This window comes from Hemiscyllium ocellatum, chromosome 35 (assembly GCF_020745735.1).
Source record: "Hemiscyllium ocellatum isolate sHemOce1 chromosome 35, sHemOce1.pat.X.cur, whole genome shotgun sequence".
NCBI classification, from domain to species: Eukaryota; Metazoa; Chordata; class Chondrichthyes; order Orectolobiformes; family Hemiscylliidae; genus Hemiscyllium; species Hemiscyllium ocellatum.
The window spans coordinates 30,585,601-30,599,772 of NC_083435.1; the positions used below are offsets into that span (position 1 = coordinate 30,585,601).

General features: G+C 54.4%; 1 protein-coding gene across 3 annotated transcripts in view; it reads right to left on the bottom strand.

Annotated features, from left to right (window-relative positions):
- hsd17b8 (hydroxysteroid (17-beta) dehydrogenase 8) overlaps positions 1–14,172 on the bottom strand; it is a 61,905-nt gene that overhangs the window by 40,356 nt on the left and 7,377 nt on the right. For all 3 annotated transcript variants that reach the window (XM_060850546.1, XM_060850545.1, XM_060850544.1), the window contains exons 2-4: positions 13,002–13,204; positions 7,236–7,352; positions 5,738–5,833 (exon numbers count right to left, since the gene is read on the bottom strand). In XM_060850546.1, coding sequence (XP_060706529.1) covers positions 5,738–5,833; positions 7,236–7,352; positions 13,002–13,204 — 416 coding nt within the window. The remainder of the gene's footprint in view (positions 1–5,737; positions 5,834–7,235; positions 7,353–13,001; positions 13,205–14,172) is intronic.

The window sequence follows — 14,172 nt, forward strand, 5'->3', positions numbered from 1 at the left end:
CCCGCACTGACCCACTGACAGCCCCCAGTTAAATCTCCCCGCACTGACCCACTGACAGCCCCCAGTTAAATCTCCCCGCACTGACCCATTGACAGTCCCCAGTTAAATCTCCCCGCACTGACCCACTGACAGTCCCCAGTTAAATCTCCCCGCACTGACCCATTGACAGTCCCCAGTTAAATCTCCCCGCACTGACCCACTGACAGTCCCCAGTTAAATCTCCCGCACTGACCCACTGACAGCCCCCAGTTAAATCTCCCCGCACTGACCCATTGACAGTCCCCAGTTAAATCTCCCCGCACTGACCCACTGACAGTCTCCAGTTAAATCTCCCCGCACTGACCCACTGACAGTCCCCAGTTAAATCTCCCCGCACTGACCCATTGACAGTCCCCAGTTAAATCTCCCCGCACTGACCCATTGACAGTCCCCAGTTAAATCTCCCCGCACTGACCCATTGACAGTCCCCAGTTAAATCTCCCCACACTGACCCACTGACAGTCCCCAGTTAAATCTCCCCGCACTGACCCACTGACAGTCCCCAGTTAAATCTCCCCGCACTGACCCACTGACAGTCCCCAGTTAAATCTCCCCGCACTGACCCATTGACAGTCCCCAGTTAAATCTCCCCGCACTGACCCATTGACTGTCCCCAGTTAAATCTCCCCGCACTGACCCACTGACAGTCCCCAGTTAAATCTCCCCGCACTGACCCACTGACAGCCCCCAGTTAAATCTCCCCGCACTGACCCATTGACAGTCCCCAGTTAAATCTCCCCGCACTGACCCATTGACAGTCCCCAGTTAAATCTCCCCGCACTGACCCACTGACAGCCCCCAGTTAAATCTCCCCGCACTGACCCACTGACAGCCCCCAGTTAAATCTCCCCGCACTGACCCAATGACAGTCCCCAGTTAAATCTCCCCGCACTGACCCACTGACAGTCCCCAGTTAAATCTCCCCGCACTGACCCATTGACAGTCCCCAGTTAAATCTCCCCGCACTGACCCACTGACAGTCCCCAGTTAAATCTTCCCGCACTGACCCACTGACAGCCCCCAGTTAAATCTCCCCGCACTGACCCATTGACAGTCCCCAGTTAAATCTCCCCGCACTGACCCACTGACAGTCTCCAGTTAAATCTCCCCGCACTGACCCACTGACAGTCCCCAGTTAAATCTCCCCGCACTGACCCACTGACAGTCTCCAGTTAAATCTCCCCACACTGATCCGTTGACAGTCCCCAGTTAAATCTCCCCGCACTGACCCATTGACAGTCCCCAGTTAAATCTCCCCGCACTGACCCACTGACAGTCCCCAGTTAAATCTCCCCGCACTGACCCATTGACAGTCCCCAGTTAAATCTCCCCGCACTGACCCATTGACTGTCCCAGTTAAATCTCCCCGCACTGACCCATTGACAGCCCCCAGTTAAATCTCCCCGCACTGACCCACTGACAGTCCCCAGTTAAATCTCCCCGCACTGACCCATTGACAGCCCCCAGTTAAATCTCCCCGCACTGACCCACTGACAGTCCCCAGTTAAATCTCCCCGCACTGACCCACTGACAGTCCCCAGTTAAATCTCCCTGCACTGACCCACTGACAGTCCCCAGTTAAATCTCCCCGCACTGACCCATTGACAGCCCCCAGTTAAATCTCCCCGCACTGACCCAATGACAGCCCCCAGTTAAATCTCCCCGCACTGACCCATTGACAGTCCCCAGTTAAATCTCCCCGCACTGACCCACTGACAGTCCCCAGTTAAATCTCCCCGCACTGACCCACTGACAGTCCCCAGTTAAATCTCCCCGCACTGACCCACTGACAGTCCCCAGTTAAATCTCCCCGCACTGACCCATTGACAGTCCCCAGTTAAATCTCCCCGCACTGACCCATTGACAGCCCCCAGTTAAATCTCCCCGCACTGACCCATTGACAGTCCCCAGTTAAATCTCCCCGCACTGACCCATTGACAGTCCCCAGTTAAATCTCCCCGCACTGACCCACTGACAGTCCCACGTTAACTCTCCCCGCACTGACCCACTGACAGCCCCCAGTTAAATCTCCCCGCACTGACCCACTGACAGTCCCCAGTTAAATCTCCCCGCACTGACCCACTGACAGTCCCCAGTTAAATCTCCCCGCACTGACCCACTGACAGCCCCCAGTTAAATCTCCCCACACTGACCCATTGACAGTCCCCAGTTAAATCTCCCCGCACTGACCCATTGACAGTCCCCAGTTAAATCTCCCCGCACTGACCCACTGACAGCCCCCAGTTAAATCTCCCCGCACTGACCCACTGACAGTCCCCAGTTAAATCTCCCCGCACTGACCCATTGACAGTCCCCAGTTAAATCTCCCCGCACTGACCCATTGACAGTCCCCAGTTAAATCTCCCCGCACTGACCCATTGACAGTCCCCAGTTAAATCTCCCCGCACTGACCCACTGACAGTCCCCAGTTAAATCTCCCCGCACTGACCCATTGACAGTCCCCAGTTAAATCTCCCCGCACTGACCCATTGACTGTCCCCAGTTAAATCTCCCCGCACTGACCCACTGACAGTCCCCAGTTAAATCTCCCCGCACTGACCCACTGACAGCCCCCAGTTAAATCTCCCCGCACTGACCCATTGACAGTCCCCAGTTAAATCTCCCCGCACTGACCCATTGACAGTCCCCAGTTAAATCTCCCCGCACTGACCCATTGACAGTCCCCAGTTAAATCTCCCCACACTGACCCACTGACAGTCCCCAGTTAAATCTCCCCGCACTGACCCACTGACAGTCCCCAGTTAAATCTCCCCGCACTGACCCATTGACAGTCCCCAGTTAAATCTCCCCGCACTGACCCATTGACTGTCCCCAGTTAAATCTCCCCGCACTGACCCACTGACAGTCCCCAGTTAAATCTCCCCGCACTGACCCACTGACAGCCCCCAGTTAAATCTCCCCGCACTGACCCATTGACAGTCCCCAGTTAAATCTCCCCGCACTGACCCATTGACAGTCCCCAGTTAAATCTCCCCGCACTGACCCATTGACAGTCCCCAGTTAAATCTCCCCGCACTGACCCATTGACAGTCCCCAGTTAAATCTCCCCACACTGACCCACTGACAGTCCCCAGTTAAATCTCCCCACACTGACCCACTGACAGTCCCCAGTTAAATCTCCCCGCACTGACCCACTGACAGCCCCCAGTTAAATCTCCCCACACTGACCCACTGACAGCCCCCAGTTAAATCTCCCCGCACTGACCCACTGACAGCCCCCAGTTAAATCTCCCCGCACTGACCCACTGACAGCCCCCAGTTAAATCTCCCCGCACTGACCCACTGACAGCCCCCAGTTAAATCTCCCCGCACTGACCCATCGACAGCCCCCAGTTAAATCTCCCCGCACTGACCCATTGACAGTCCCCAGTTAAATCTCCCCGCACTGACCCATTGACAGTCCCCAGTTAAATCTCCCCACACTGACCCACTGACAGTCCCCAGTTAAATCTCCCCGCACTGACCCACTGACAGCCCCCAGTTAAATCTCCCCACACTGACCCATTGACAGCCCCCAGTTAAATCTCCCCGCACTGACCCACTGACAGCCCCCAGTTAAATCTCCCCGCACTGACCCACTGACAGCCCCCAGTTAAATCTCCCCGCACTGACCCACTGACAGCCCCCAGTTAAATCTCCCCGCACTGACCCATCGACAGCCCCCAGTTAAATCTCCCCGCACTGACAGCCCCCAGTTAAATCTGCAGCTCGCTAGCAGGAGATTATGATCCTCTTCCTCCCGGTGGCCCAGTCAGCCTCGAAGCAGACAGTGAGGAGAGTGAGGGGGCACTAGTCTCGCAGCATCACTCGGTCAGAGACAACCACATCACCCTCGGGGCTTCAGTGACCGCCTGCACTGGTGACATTGAATTCTACACCAGCGAGACAGGCCATTCGGCCCAGAGGGCTGTGCTGGAATCTTTTAATAAAAGCCTGGGCGCCAGTCGGTTCTGGCTGAGAGAAACAGAGCTTACATTTCAGCTCCAAAGGGCGTTCTGCGGAACGACAGGGCAGTTATTGGTCTGGGCAAGTGAGAGAGAGGGGCGTGGAGTCAGGGAAGCAGCCTATCTCAGATTACAAAGAGCTCAATTGGGTCAGTGGGCTGAGGAGAGGCGGGGGGGACATCCTTGGGATCAATGCAAGGTATCGCACTTTGATACAACAAACAAAGACAGGACCTATTCCTGTTCCTGGCAAGGCCCAGGGTGGTGCTGTGGGACACAGAGTCCCAGCGCTTCAGGTACATCATTGTTTAGATTACTTACAGTGTGGAAACAGGCCCTTTGGCCCAACAAACAACCCACCCATGCCCCTACATTTACCCCTTACCTAACACTACGGGCAATTTAGCATGGCCAATTCACCTGACCCGCACATCTTTAGACTGTGGGAGGAAACTGGAGCATCCGGAGGAAACCCACGCAGACACGGGGAGAATGTGCAAACTCCACACAGTCAGTCGCCCGAGGCGGGAATTGAACCTGGGTCCCTGGCGCTGTGAGGCAGCAGTGCTAACCACTGTGCCACCCACCATTTTAAATTTGTATAGACAGGGTGGGGAAGAAGGCTTTGAGTGTAGGAGTTGGGACTCACACTGAGACCGTAGACAACGTTAGTGAGGCGTCTTCTCGAGTCAGGTGTCGAGTTCTGGTTAAACTGGGAAGGGTTTATCCCGGTAAAGATTGATCACGGTGTTGTCGGGAATAGCGGGGTTTGAGATATACAAACAGACTGAAGGACTGGGACCTTTTCCCACTGGAGCTTGAGGGGTGATCTCAGGGGTTTCTCAAATTCCGAGGAATAGGGATAAGGCTGCGTGGAATGTCTGGAGTCCTGGGAATCCGTGCGCGCGTGCGGGAGGGGACGGGGAGCAGCTGGGACACTTCCTGAGGTTTTGCAGATGCTGTAGTTTGAGAGCACCCTTCCCAATCCCCAACCCCAAAACAACATCCCAGCTCAAAGCAATGACTCCTTTCAAAAGGGAGGGATGGTCTTTCGGAGTGAAAGGTTAGCCAGATTGGGACACCACTCCCCGGAGTTGAGGAGGAGGAGGAGGAGGAGGAGAGGGGATCTCATTGAACCATGCAGGATTTGGAAGGGGGCTTGACCGGGTCAACGCTGAGAGGATGTTCCTCCTCATGGGGGAGTCTAGGACCAGAGGCGCACAGTCTCAGTATAAAGGGGCGTCAATGAGATGAGGGGCAATTTCTCCTCTCAATGCCTGACTTCTGCTCCGATGGTCTGCGAGGGAATCGCTCCCGCCTGGATCCTACCCTCCAGTAAGCAGCTTGTGATTGAGTTGGCATCCAGTTCCCAGTCCCCACCTCCCCTCCATCACGCACACACAGACACAGACAGGGAGACACACACACACACACACACAGAGTCAGAGAGACACACAGGGACATACACACACGTGCAGGGAGACACACACACACACACACACACACACACGCGTGCACACACATGCACACACACACAGACCCAAATTTACACACACACACAGATACACACACATGCGCACACAGACACAAATGCACACACACAGACACACTGCACCCCTTCCCGTAGCAGGGGACAGCGGCAGGCGCCTCGGTTTGGAAGGTGCCACTGAGGTAGAGAGCGGCAGAGAGAGAGAGAATACAGCCCTGGCCCCCCGTGCTATCTGCGCCCTTACCTTTCCCACGATGCTGCCCACGTTGATAATGGAACCTGTCTTGGCGCCGCTAGCAACCAACGCCCTGGCAACTGCCTGGGTCACCAGGAAGGTACCCTGCGGAGACATAATCCCGAAGGGAAAGGGAGTCAGCCACAGGCAGCACAGACAGGAGAACACCGCGGATACTGACACCGACACAGGGAACGCTGGGAAAACTCAACTGGTCTGGGGGGAGGGGGGGGGTGGGGGAGAGAGGGGGGGGAAGAGAGTGGGGGGGAAGAGAGTGGGGGGGAAGAGAGTGGGGGGGAAGAGAGTGGGGGCGTAGAGAGTGGGGGCGTAGAGAGTGGGGGCGTAGAGAGTGGGGGGGAAGGGAGTGGGGGGGAAGGGAGTGGGGGGGAAGAGAGTGGGGGCATAGAGAGTGGGGGCATAGAGAGTGGGGGGGAAGAGAGTGGGGGGGAAGAGAGTGGGGGGGAAGAGAGTGGGGGGGAAGAGAGTGGGGGGGGAAGAGAGTGGGGGGGGAAGAGAGTGGGGGCGTAGAGAGTGGGGGCGTAGAGAGTGGGGGCGTAGAGAGTGGGGGGGAAGGGAGTGGGGGGGAAGAGAGTGGGGGGGAAGAGAGTGGGGGGGAAGAGAGTGGGGGGGAAGAGAGTGGGGGGGAAGAGAGTGGGGGGAAGAGAGTGGGGGGGAAGAGAGGGGGTAAGTGGAGGGGGGGGGAAAGAGTGGGGGGAAGAGATGGAGAGAGCGAGAGAGAAGAGAGTTGTCGGGCCTGTTGAATGGTCTTCAGAAGCTCTGAATCTCAGAGAAGGCCTCAGTGACCCAGCCCAAGCTGCTTGTCCATCTTATGAGGCCATAGTCTGGGTGGGGCTAATGCCCAGGGGGACCCAGGTTCAAACCCCAGCATGGCAGCTGGTACACCCGGGGATACAGTGAACGGACTCGGGAATTGAACCCTCACACCATCTGCAACACTCCAATCGCACACTTCCACATCCACGGCCGAGTGGTGATCCAGAGACCCAGGCAATGCTCTGGGGACCCGGGTTCGGTTCCTGCCACAGCGGATTGTGGAATTTGATTGTAGAATTAAGGATCTAATGACTACTATGAAACAATCACCAATCGTCAAAAGAGAACCCATCTGCTTCCCTCATGTCGCTCAGGGAAGGAAGCTGCCATCTTTACCTGGTCTGGCCTATGTGTGACTCCAGACCCACAGCAATGGGGTTGTCTCTTACCTGCCCTCTGGGTAATTAGGGACAGAGCAATAAATGCTGGCCTCATCCCTCGAATGAATTTAAAAAAAACTTCTGTTCTGACATAACATCCCTCAAGCCTTGAAATGCACCCTCTCACCAGCTCAAAGCCAGCGGGAGAACCAGCTACTTCCCAGAAGGGGGCAATGGTGACCCTTGGTATGAATCCGGTGGCTGTCAGTGGCGGCCATGTTGAATCGCAGCAGACCCGGCCCTCCCTTACCCGGCGCCCAGCCTCTGACCTGCCCGCCGCCGCCACCACCCACCTTCAGATTGACCGCCAAAACCCGGTCGAACGCGTCGCTCTCCATCTTCAGCAGCAGCCCGTCTGCGGTGATGCCGGCGCAGTTCACTGCGATGCAGGGAGGGCGGGAAAACTGCGCCTGGAAAACAAAATGGCCGACGGAGGAGGTGGGGGGCGGGAAAAGAGCCGGCGAGGGCAAAGGTCACTGGCTCGCCCACCGGAGCTGGTTCTGGTCACCACATTACAGGAAGGACATGAACATTCCCGAGAGGAAGCAGAAGAGGTTTCCCAGGATGCTGCCCGGATCAGAGGGTGTGAGCTAGAAGGAGAGTCTGGAAAAACTCGGGTTGTTTTCTCTGGAGCAGCGGAGGCTGGGGGGGAGACTCGATAGAATTCTATAAAAGTATGGGATATATAGGTAGGACAGATGGTCAGAGTTGAAATGTCTGTTACTAGGGGGAATACATTTAAAGGTGAGAGGGGGAAAGGTCAAAGGAGCTGTGAGGGGCAGCTGTTTAACCCAGAGAGTGGTAGGAGTCTGGAACGCACTGCCAGCAGTGGGGGAGGCAGGTTGAACAGGGGCGTTTAGATAAACACATGGAATGGAGGGGTATGGACCGAGGGCAGGCAGAAGGGATTGGCATCATGTCCGACACAACATCGTGGGCCGAAGGGCCTGTTCCTGTGCTGCACTGGTCTATCTGAACAGTTCACGGTTGGTTATCTCTGGTTAGAATCGAGTCCTGTTGTTACAAGTAGAGATCCCTGTTGAAGTAAAGACAGCTGGCCCATGGCTTCTATTTACCCCCATGTCCAAAGGCAGGTACATCGGGAAAGTGCGCGGGCTTCGATTCAACTTTTCAGGTTTGCAATGTCTCCAGGAACAGCACGTTACCCCCAGCCAAGTGGGGTGTTCATCCAGTCTAACACACAAGGAGAGGGGTCCTTTCCCCCGCCCTCCCCCAGCGGAGGAATGGGAATAACTCCTGTCTGGAAAACTCCTCATCACTGTTACCTCTCGAAACAACTGCAGGCAAGTAACAGTGCGATGGCATGTCGGGGAACGGTCGCTATTCATCAAGTTGAGACAAGCAGACGAGGAGAGGGAGCCGTGCTCCGTAAAACCTGTGAAGAGGGTGCAACCATTTTGAGAAATCGGTGAACTCAGTGTGACCACACGCGGCCCGGGGATTTTCCAGCTGCATTTTGCGATTGATCCAGTGATTCGCACATTGCGATTGTGAAGCCTTGTGCTATTTTATAACAGCAGGCAGGCGGGTGTATCGTGCTAATTTCACAGGGCCTCCTAACCCAGAGGGTTCAAATCTCAGCAGGAGGCCAAAGGACTATCAATTCAATCCACGAGGTCGGATTGTCAACTGTTGGAAAAACCCATTGGGTTCCCTCATGTCCTGAGGGAAGGAAATCTGCCCTCCTTACCCAGTCTGGCTTCTCGGAGGCATGGTGGCTCAGTGGTTAGCATCGCTGCTTCACAGCACCAGGGACCTGGGTTCGATTCCAGCCTCGCGGGACTGTCCGTGTGTAGTTTGCACATTCCCCCCGTGTCTGTGTGGCTTTCCTCCGGGTATTCCAGTTAGCAAGGTTAGATCTCACGGAATACAGGGGGAACTAGCCATTTGGATACAGAACTGGCTCAAAGGTAGAAGACAGAGGGTGGTGGTGGAGGGTTGTTTTTCAGACTGGAGGCCTGTGGCCAGTGGAGTGCCACAAGGATTGGTGCTGGGTCCTCTAATTTTTGTCATTTACGTAAATGATTTGGATGCGAGCATAAGGGGTACAGTTAGTAAGTTTGCAGATGACACCAAAATTGGAGGTGTTGTGGACAGTGAAGAGGGTTACCTCAGATTACAACAGGATCTTGATCAGATGGGCCAATGGGCTGAGAAATGGCAGATGGAGTTTAATTCAGATAAATGCGAGGTGCTGCATTTTGGGAAAGCAAATCTTAGCAGGACTTATACACGTAATGGTAAGGTCCTAGGGAGTGTTGCTGAACAAAGAGACCTTGGAGTGCAGGTTCATAGCTCCTTGAAAGTGGAGTCGCAGGTAGATAGGATAGTGAAGAAGGCGTTTGGGTATGCTTTCCTTTATTGGTCAGAGTATTGAATACAAGAGTTGGGAGGTCATGTTGCGGCTGTACGGGACATTGGTTAGGCCACTGTTGGAATATTGTGTGCAATTCTGGTCTCCTTCCTATTGGAAAGATGTTGTGAAACTTGAAAGGATTCAGAAAAGATTGACAAGGATGTTGCCAGGGTTGGAGGGTTTGAGTATATCCAGCCTCCCTTCATCGCTGAGATGCTCCCTCCCCGGTGAATCTCCTCTGCCTCCCCTCCAATGCAGCCACATCCTCCCTGTAGTGAGGGGACCACACTGCACACTGTACTCCAGCTGTGGCCGAGCCCAAATTCTGGAATTTTTGACATAGCCTCCCAGCTCTTATAATCTAGCCACAAATGTCCCATACGCTGAGAGACATTGGTTGAGTAGTTAACACTCACAGCCACCTGGGACCCCGGTTCAATTCCTCTGTGCGTGGTGTGTGTGCCGGAGTGTGCGCGTGTGTGTGTGTGTGTGTGTCAGAGTGTGTGTGTGTGTGTCAGAGTGTGTGTGTGTGTGTGTGTTTGTTTGTGTGTCGGAGTGTGCGTGTGTCGGAGTGTGTGTCTCAGAGTGTGTGTGTGTGTGTCGGAGTGTGAGTGTGTGTGTCGGAGTGTGTGTGCACCTGTGTGTGTGTGTGTGTGTGTGTGTGTGTGTCGGAGTGTGTGTCGGTGTGTGTGTGTGTGTGTGTGTCGGTGTGTGTGTGTGTGTCGGAGTGTGCGTGCCCCTGTGTGTGTGTGGTGTGTGTGTGTGTGTCGGAGTGTGTGTGTGGGGTGTGTGTCGGAGTGTGCGTGCGCGTGTGTGTGTGTGTGTCGGAGTGTGCGTGCGCGTGTGTATGTCGGAGTGTGTGTGTGTGTGTGTGTGTGTGTCGGAGTGTGAGTGTGTGTGTCGGAGTGTGTGTGCACCTGTGTGTGTGTGTCGGAGTGTGTGTCGGTGTGTGTGTGTCGGAGTGTGCGTGCCCCTGTGTGTGTGTGGTGTGTGTGTGTGTGTGTCGGAGTGTGTGTGTGGGGTGTGTGTCGGAGTGTGTGTGTCGGAGTGTGCGTGCGCGTGTGTGTGTGTGTGTGTCAGAGTGTGCGTGCGCGCGTGTGTGTGTGTGTGTGTGTGTGTGTGTGTGTGTGTCGGAGTGTGTGGGGGGAGTGTCGGAGTGTGTGTGTCAGAGTGTGTGTGTGTATGTGTGCGTGTGGGGGGGGTGTGTGTGTGTCGGAGTCTGTGTGTGTATGTGTGTATATGTGTGTGTGTGTGTGTGTGTCTGTGTGTGTGTGTGTGTGTGTTTCCTCTGGGTGCTCCGGTTTCCTCCCACAATGGAAAGATGTGCAGGTCAGGGTGGATTGGCTGTGAGAGATTGCCCCGAGTGTTCAGGGATGTGCAGGCGAGGTGAATTAGACATGGGAAATGCAGGATTACAGGGATAGGGTCGGGAGTGGGTCTATATGAGATCCTCTTTGAAGGGTCGATGTAGAATCAATGGACCGAAAGGCCTCTATCTGCGCTGTACGGATTGGAGAATCCGAACGCCTTCATTAGTCTGTCCTGCCACCTTCAGGGATTCGTGGACAATCCTCCCCAAGCTCCCCCAGGTTCCCCGGAGCTCCCTCGGGCCCTGCCATTCAGTGAGTGCTCCCTTGTCTTGGTTCCCTCCTCCACAATGTGTCCCCTCACATCAATCTGTTCACTTGACCACTCCATCCCTAATCCTCCATTCTTATTGTCATCCGTAAGCTTACTGATCACCCCTTCCCCTCGTACATCCAATCACCCAATCACAGAATTCCCACAGTGCAAAATAAAGAGGCCATTTGGCCCATCCAAGCTGCACCGACCTCCCCCCTCCTCCCCACGATGAGCTAATCCTAAAATTCAAGCGCTCACGAAAACGATCAGAATCACAGAATCGAGAAAGAGCTACCAATCCGTCAATCCTTTCCGGGTCTGGGCCGGGTGAGGTGCTGGAAATCAGAAACAAACGCAGGAATTGCTGGAAAAGCTCAGCGTCTGTGGAGAGAAATCCAAGTTAACAGTTCAGGTGGAGCGACCCTTCCTCGGAACGGAGGACCTGCTGAGCTATTCCGGCAATCGTTCAGAATGTGGCATTCTTGCAAGTGTCCTGATTGGGGGAGGGGGCGGGCGACGGTTAGTTCCTCCAAAGGAGATAATTGTGATCAGGTTAGCACACCTTAAAACGATACAAGTATATCGGTTATCTTGCTTATATATTTATCAGAGAAAGACATTCTGTTTCTGATGAAGGTTAATAATTGCTTGCTTTCGGAGCGCTGCTCCTTCATCGGGTGGTTATGGAGGATAAGGTCGGAAGACACAGACTTTAGAGAAAAGGTTTACAGTGTGATTATATACTGAGAAAGACCTGGATTGTTTGCTCAGTCTCTCCACGACCATGTTGGTTTCAGTTCTTTCACATATAAATCCCAGACCTTTTTTGAAAAAAAGTTAAATTCTCAAGTGAACCTGAACAGTAGGTGCCATGTCGGCCCAGATAATGTGTTGAAGGTGTGAGATGCCCTGTGTGAGGCTGTCTGTGCCCCAGTGTTCAGACTGGTTCTATTTCTAAACAAGGGATTGACAGAATCTTATCTGGATTCATGCTGGACTATAACCTGGTGTTGTGTGATTTGTACACCCCGGTCCAACACTGGCACCTCCAAATCATAATAATTATTTGCGACACTTAAGCTAATAAAAAGGTTTGTGTGTTACATTTATAGGTCAAAACAGCAATAGTTTTATAGTTTTTTTTAAGTGCCCCATTAACTCTGGTTTGGGAGTGTAAGAGATTGGGGTAGGAACCTGGGGGCAGTCTGAAGGGGTCTTCGGCCCTGCTGACATGGTTCAGGGATACAAACTTGGAGAACAGGCAGGACTTATACACTTAATGGTAAGGTGTGTTGCTGAACAAAGGGACCTTGGAGTTTATAGTTTCTTGAAAGTGGAGTCACAGGTAGATAGGATAGTGAAGAAGGCGTTTGATATGCTTTCCTTTATTGGTCAGAGTATTGAGTACAGGAGTTGGGAGGTCATGTTGCGGCGATACAGGACATTGGTTAGGCCACTGTTGGAATATTGCGTGCAATTCTGGTCTCCTTCCTATCGGAAAGATGTTGTGAAACTTGAAAGGGTTCAGAAAAGATTTCCAAGGATGTTGCCAGGGTTGGAGGATCTGAGCTATAGGGAGAGGCTGAACAAGCTGGGGCTGTTTTCCCTGGAGCATCAGAGGCTGAGGGGTGACCTTATAGAGGATTATAAAATTATGAGGGACATGGATAGGATAAATAGACAAAGTCTTTTCCCTGGGGCTGGGGAGTCCAGAACTAGAGGGCATAGGTTTAGAGTGAGGGGGAAAGATATAAATGAGACCTAAGGGGTAACGTTTTGACACAGAGGGTGGTCCGTGTATGGAATGAGATGCCAGAGGATGTGGTGGAGGTTGGTACAATTGCAACATTTAAGAGGCATCTGGATGGGTATATGAATAGGAAGGGTTTGGAGAGATATGGGCTGGGTGCTGGCAGGTGGGACGAGATTGGGTTGGGATATCTGGTCAGCATGGACGGGTTGGACCGAAGGGTCTGATTCTGTGCTGTACATCTCTGTGACTGTGTCAGCCGCTGTTGGAGAGTGCGTTGCCAGGCCTGTGTGTGGGGGTCCATCCTACCTGAATATCAGCCATGAGGCTGCGGACACGCTCAGAGGAGGTCACGTCGGTGACAAACAGCGAGTGCTGCTGCTGCTGCTGATTGGAGGGCAGGCTCCGCAGGGTTTCCTCAGCTGCCCCTTGGTTGATGTCCACCACTGCCACCGCGGCTCCCTCCTTCGCAAAACGCTGGCACACAGCGCGCCCTATCCCACTGCCACCGCCTACAGGGACAGGTCACAGGGTTAAAGGCAGCTTCCAGCAGCCCGGGGGTCCCCGTTTCCCCCCCCCCCACCCCCCAGGGCCTGGGCACTGACACACCCCACACCATGAGACTTCAGTGACCAGCAGCAGCAGGTGGGGGAGAGAACGGGAGGGAAGGAGGTGGAGAGGAAGGGGGCGGGTGACGTTCGGGTGTGAATGACAAACAGGGACAGTGGGGAGAGATGAACAGCATGGACCAACCCGGGCCATCCACAGGCTCACAGGGCCAGCCAGGGTGTTAGATATGGGTCCCTGTACTGGCCACCATTCACAGCTCACTCACTGTGACCAGCAACACACAGCAACTGAGGGACAGTGAGAGTGACGGCGAGAGTGACTGTGGGACAGTGACAGTGACAGTGAGACAGTGAGAGTGGCTGTGGGACAGTGAGAGTGGCTGTGGGACAGTGAGAGTGGCTGTGGGACAGTGGGACAGTGAGAGTGACAGTGGGATAGCAAGAGGGACTGTGGGACAGTGGGAAAGCGAGAGTGACACTGGGACAGCGAGAGTGACAGTGGGACAGTGAGAGTGACAGAGGGACCATGGGACAGTGAGATTGACAGAGGGACAGCGAAAGTGACTGTGGGACAATGGGACAGCGAAGTCACTGTGGGGCAGTGAGAGTGACTGTGGGACAGTGAGGGTGACAGGGGGACAGTGAGAGTGACTGTGGGACAGTGAGAGTCACTGTGGGACAGCGAGAGGGACTGTGGGACAGCGAGGGGGACTGTGGGACAGCGAGGGGGACTGTGGGACAGTGGGATAGCGAGAGTGACAGTGGGACAGTGGGATAGCGAGAGTGACAGTGGGACAGCGAGAGTGACTGTGGGACAGTGAGATGGACAGTGGGACAGTGAGATTGACAGTGGGACAGTGAGAGTGACTGTGGGACAGTGGGAGAGCGAGAGTGACAGTGGGAGAGCGAGA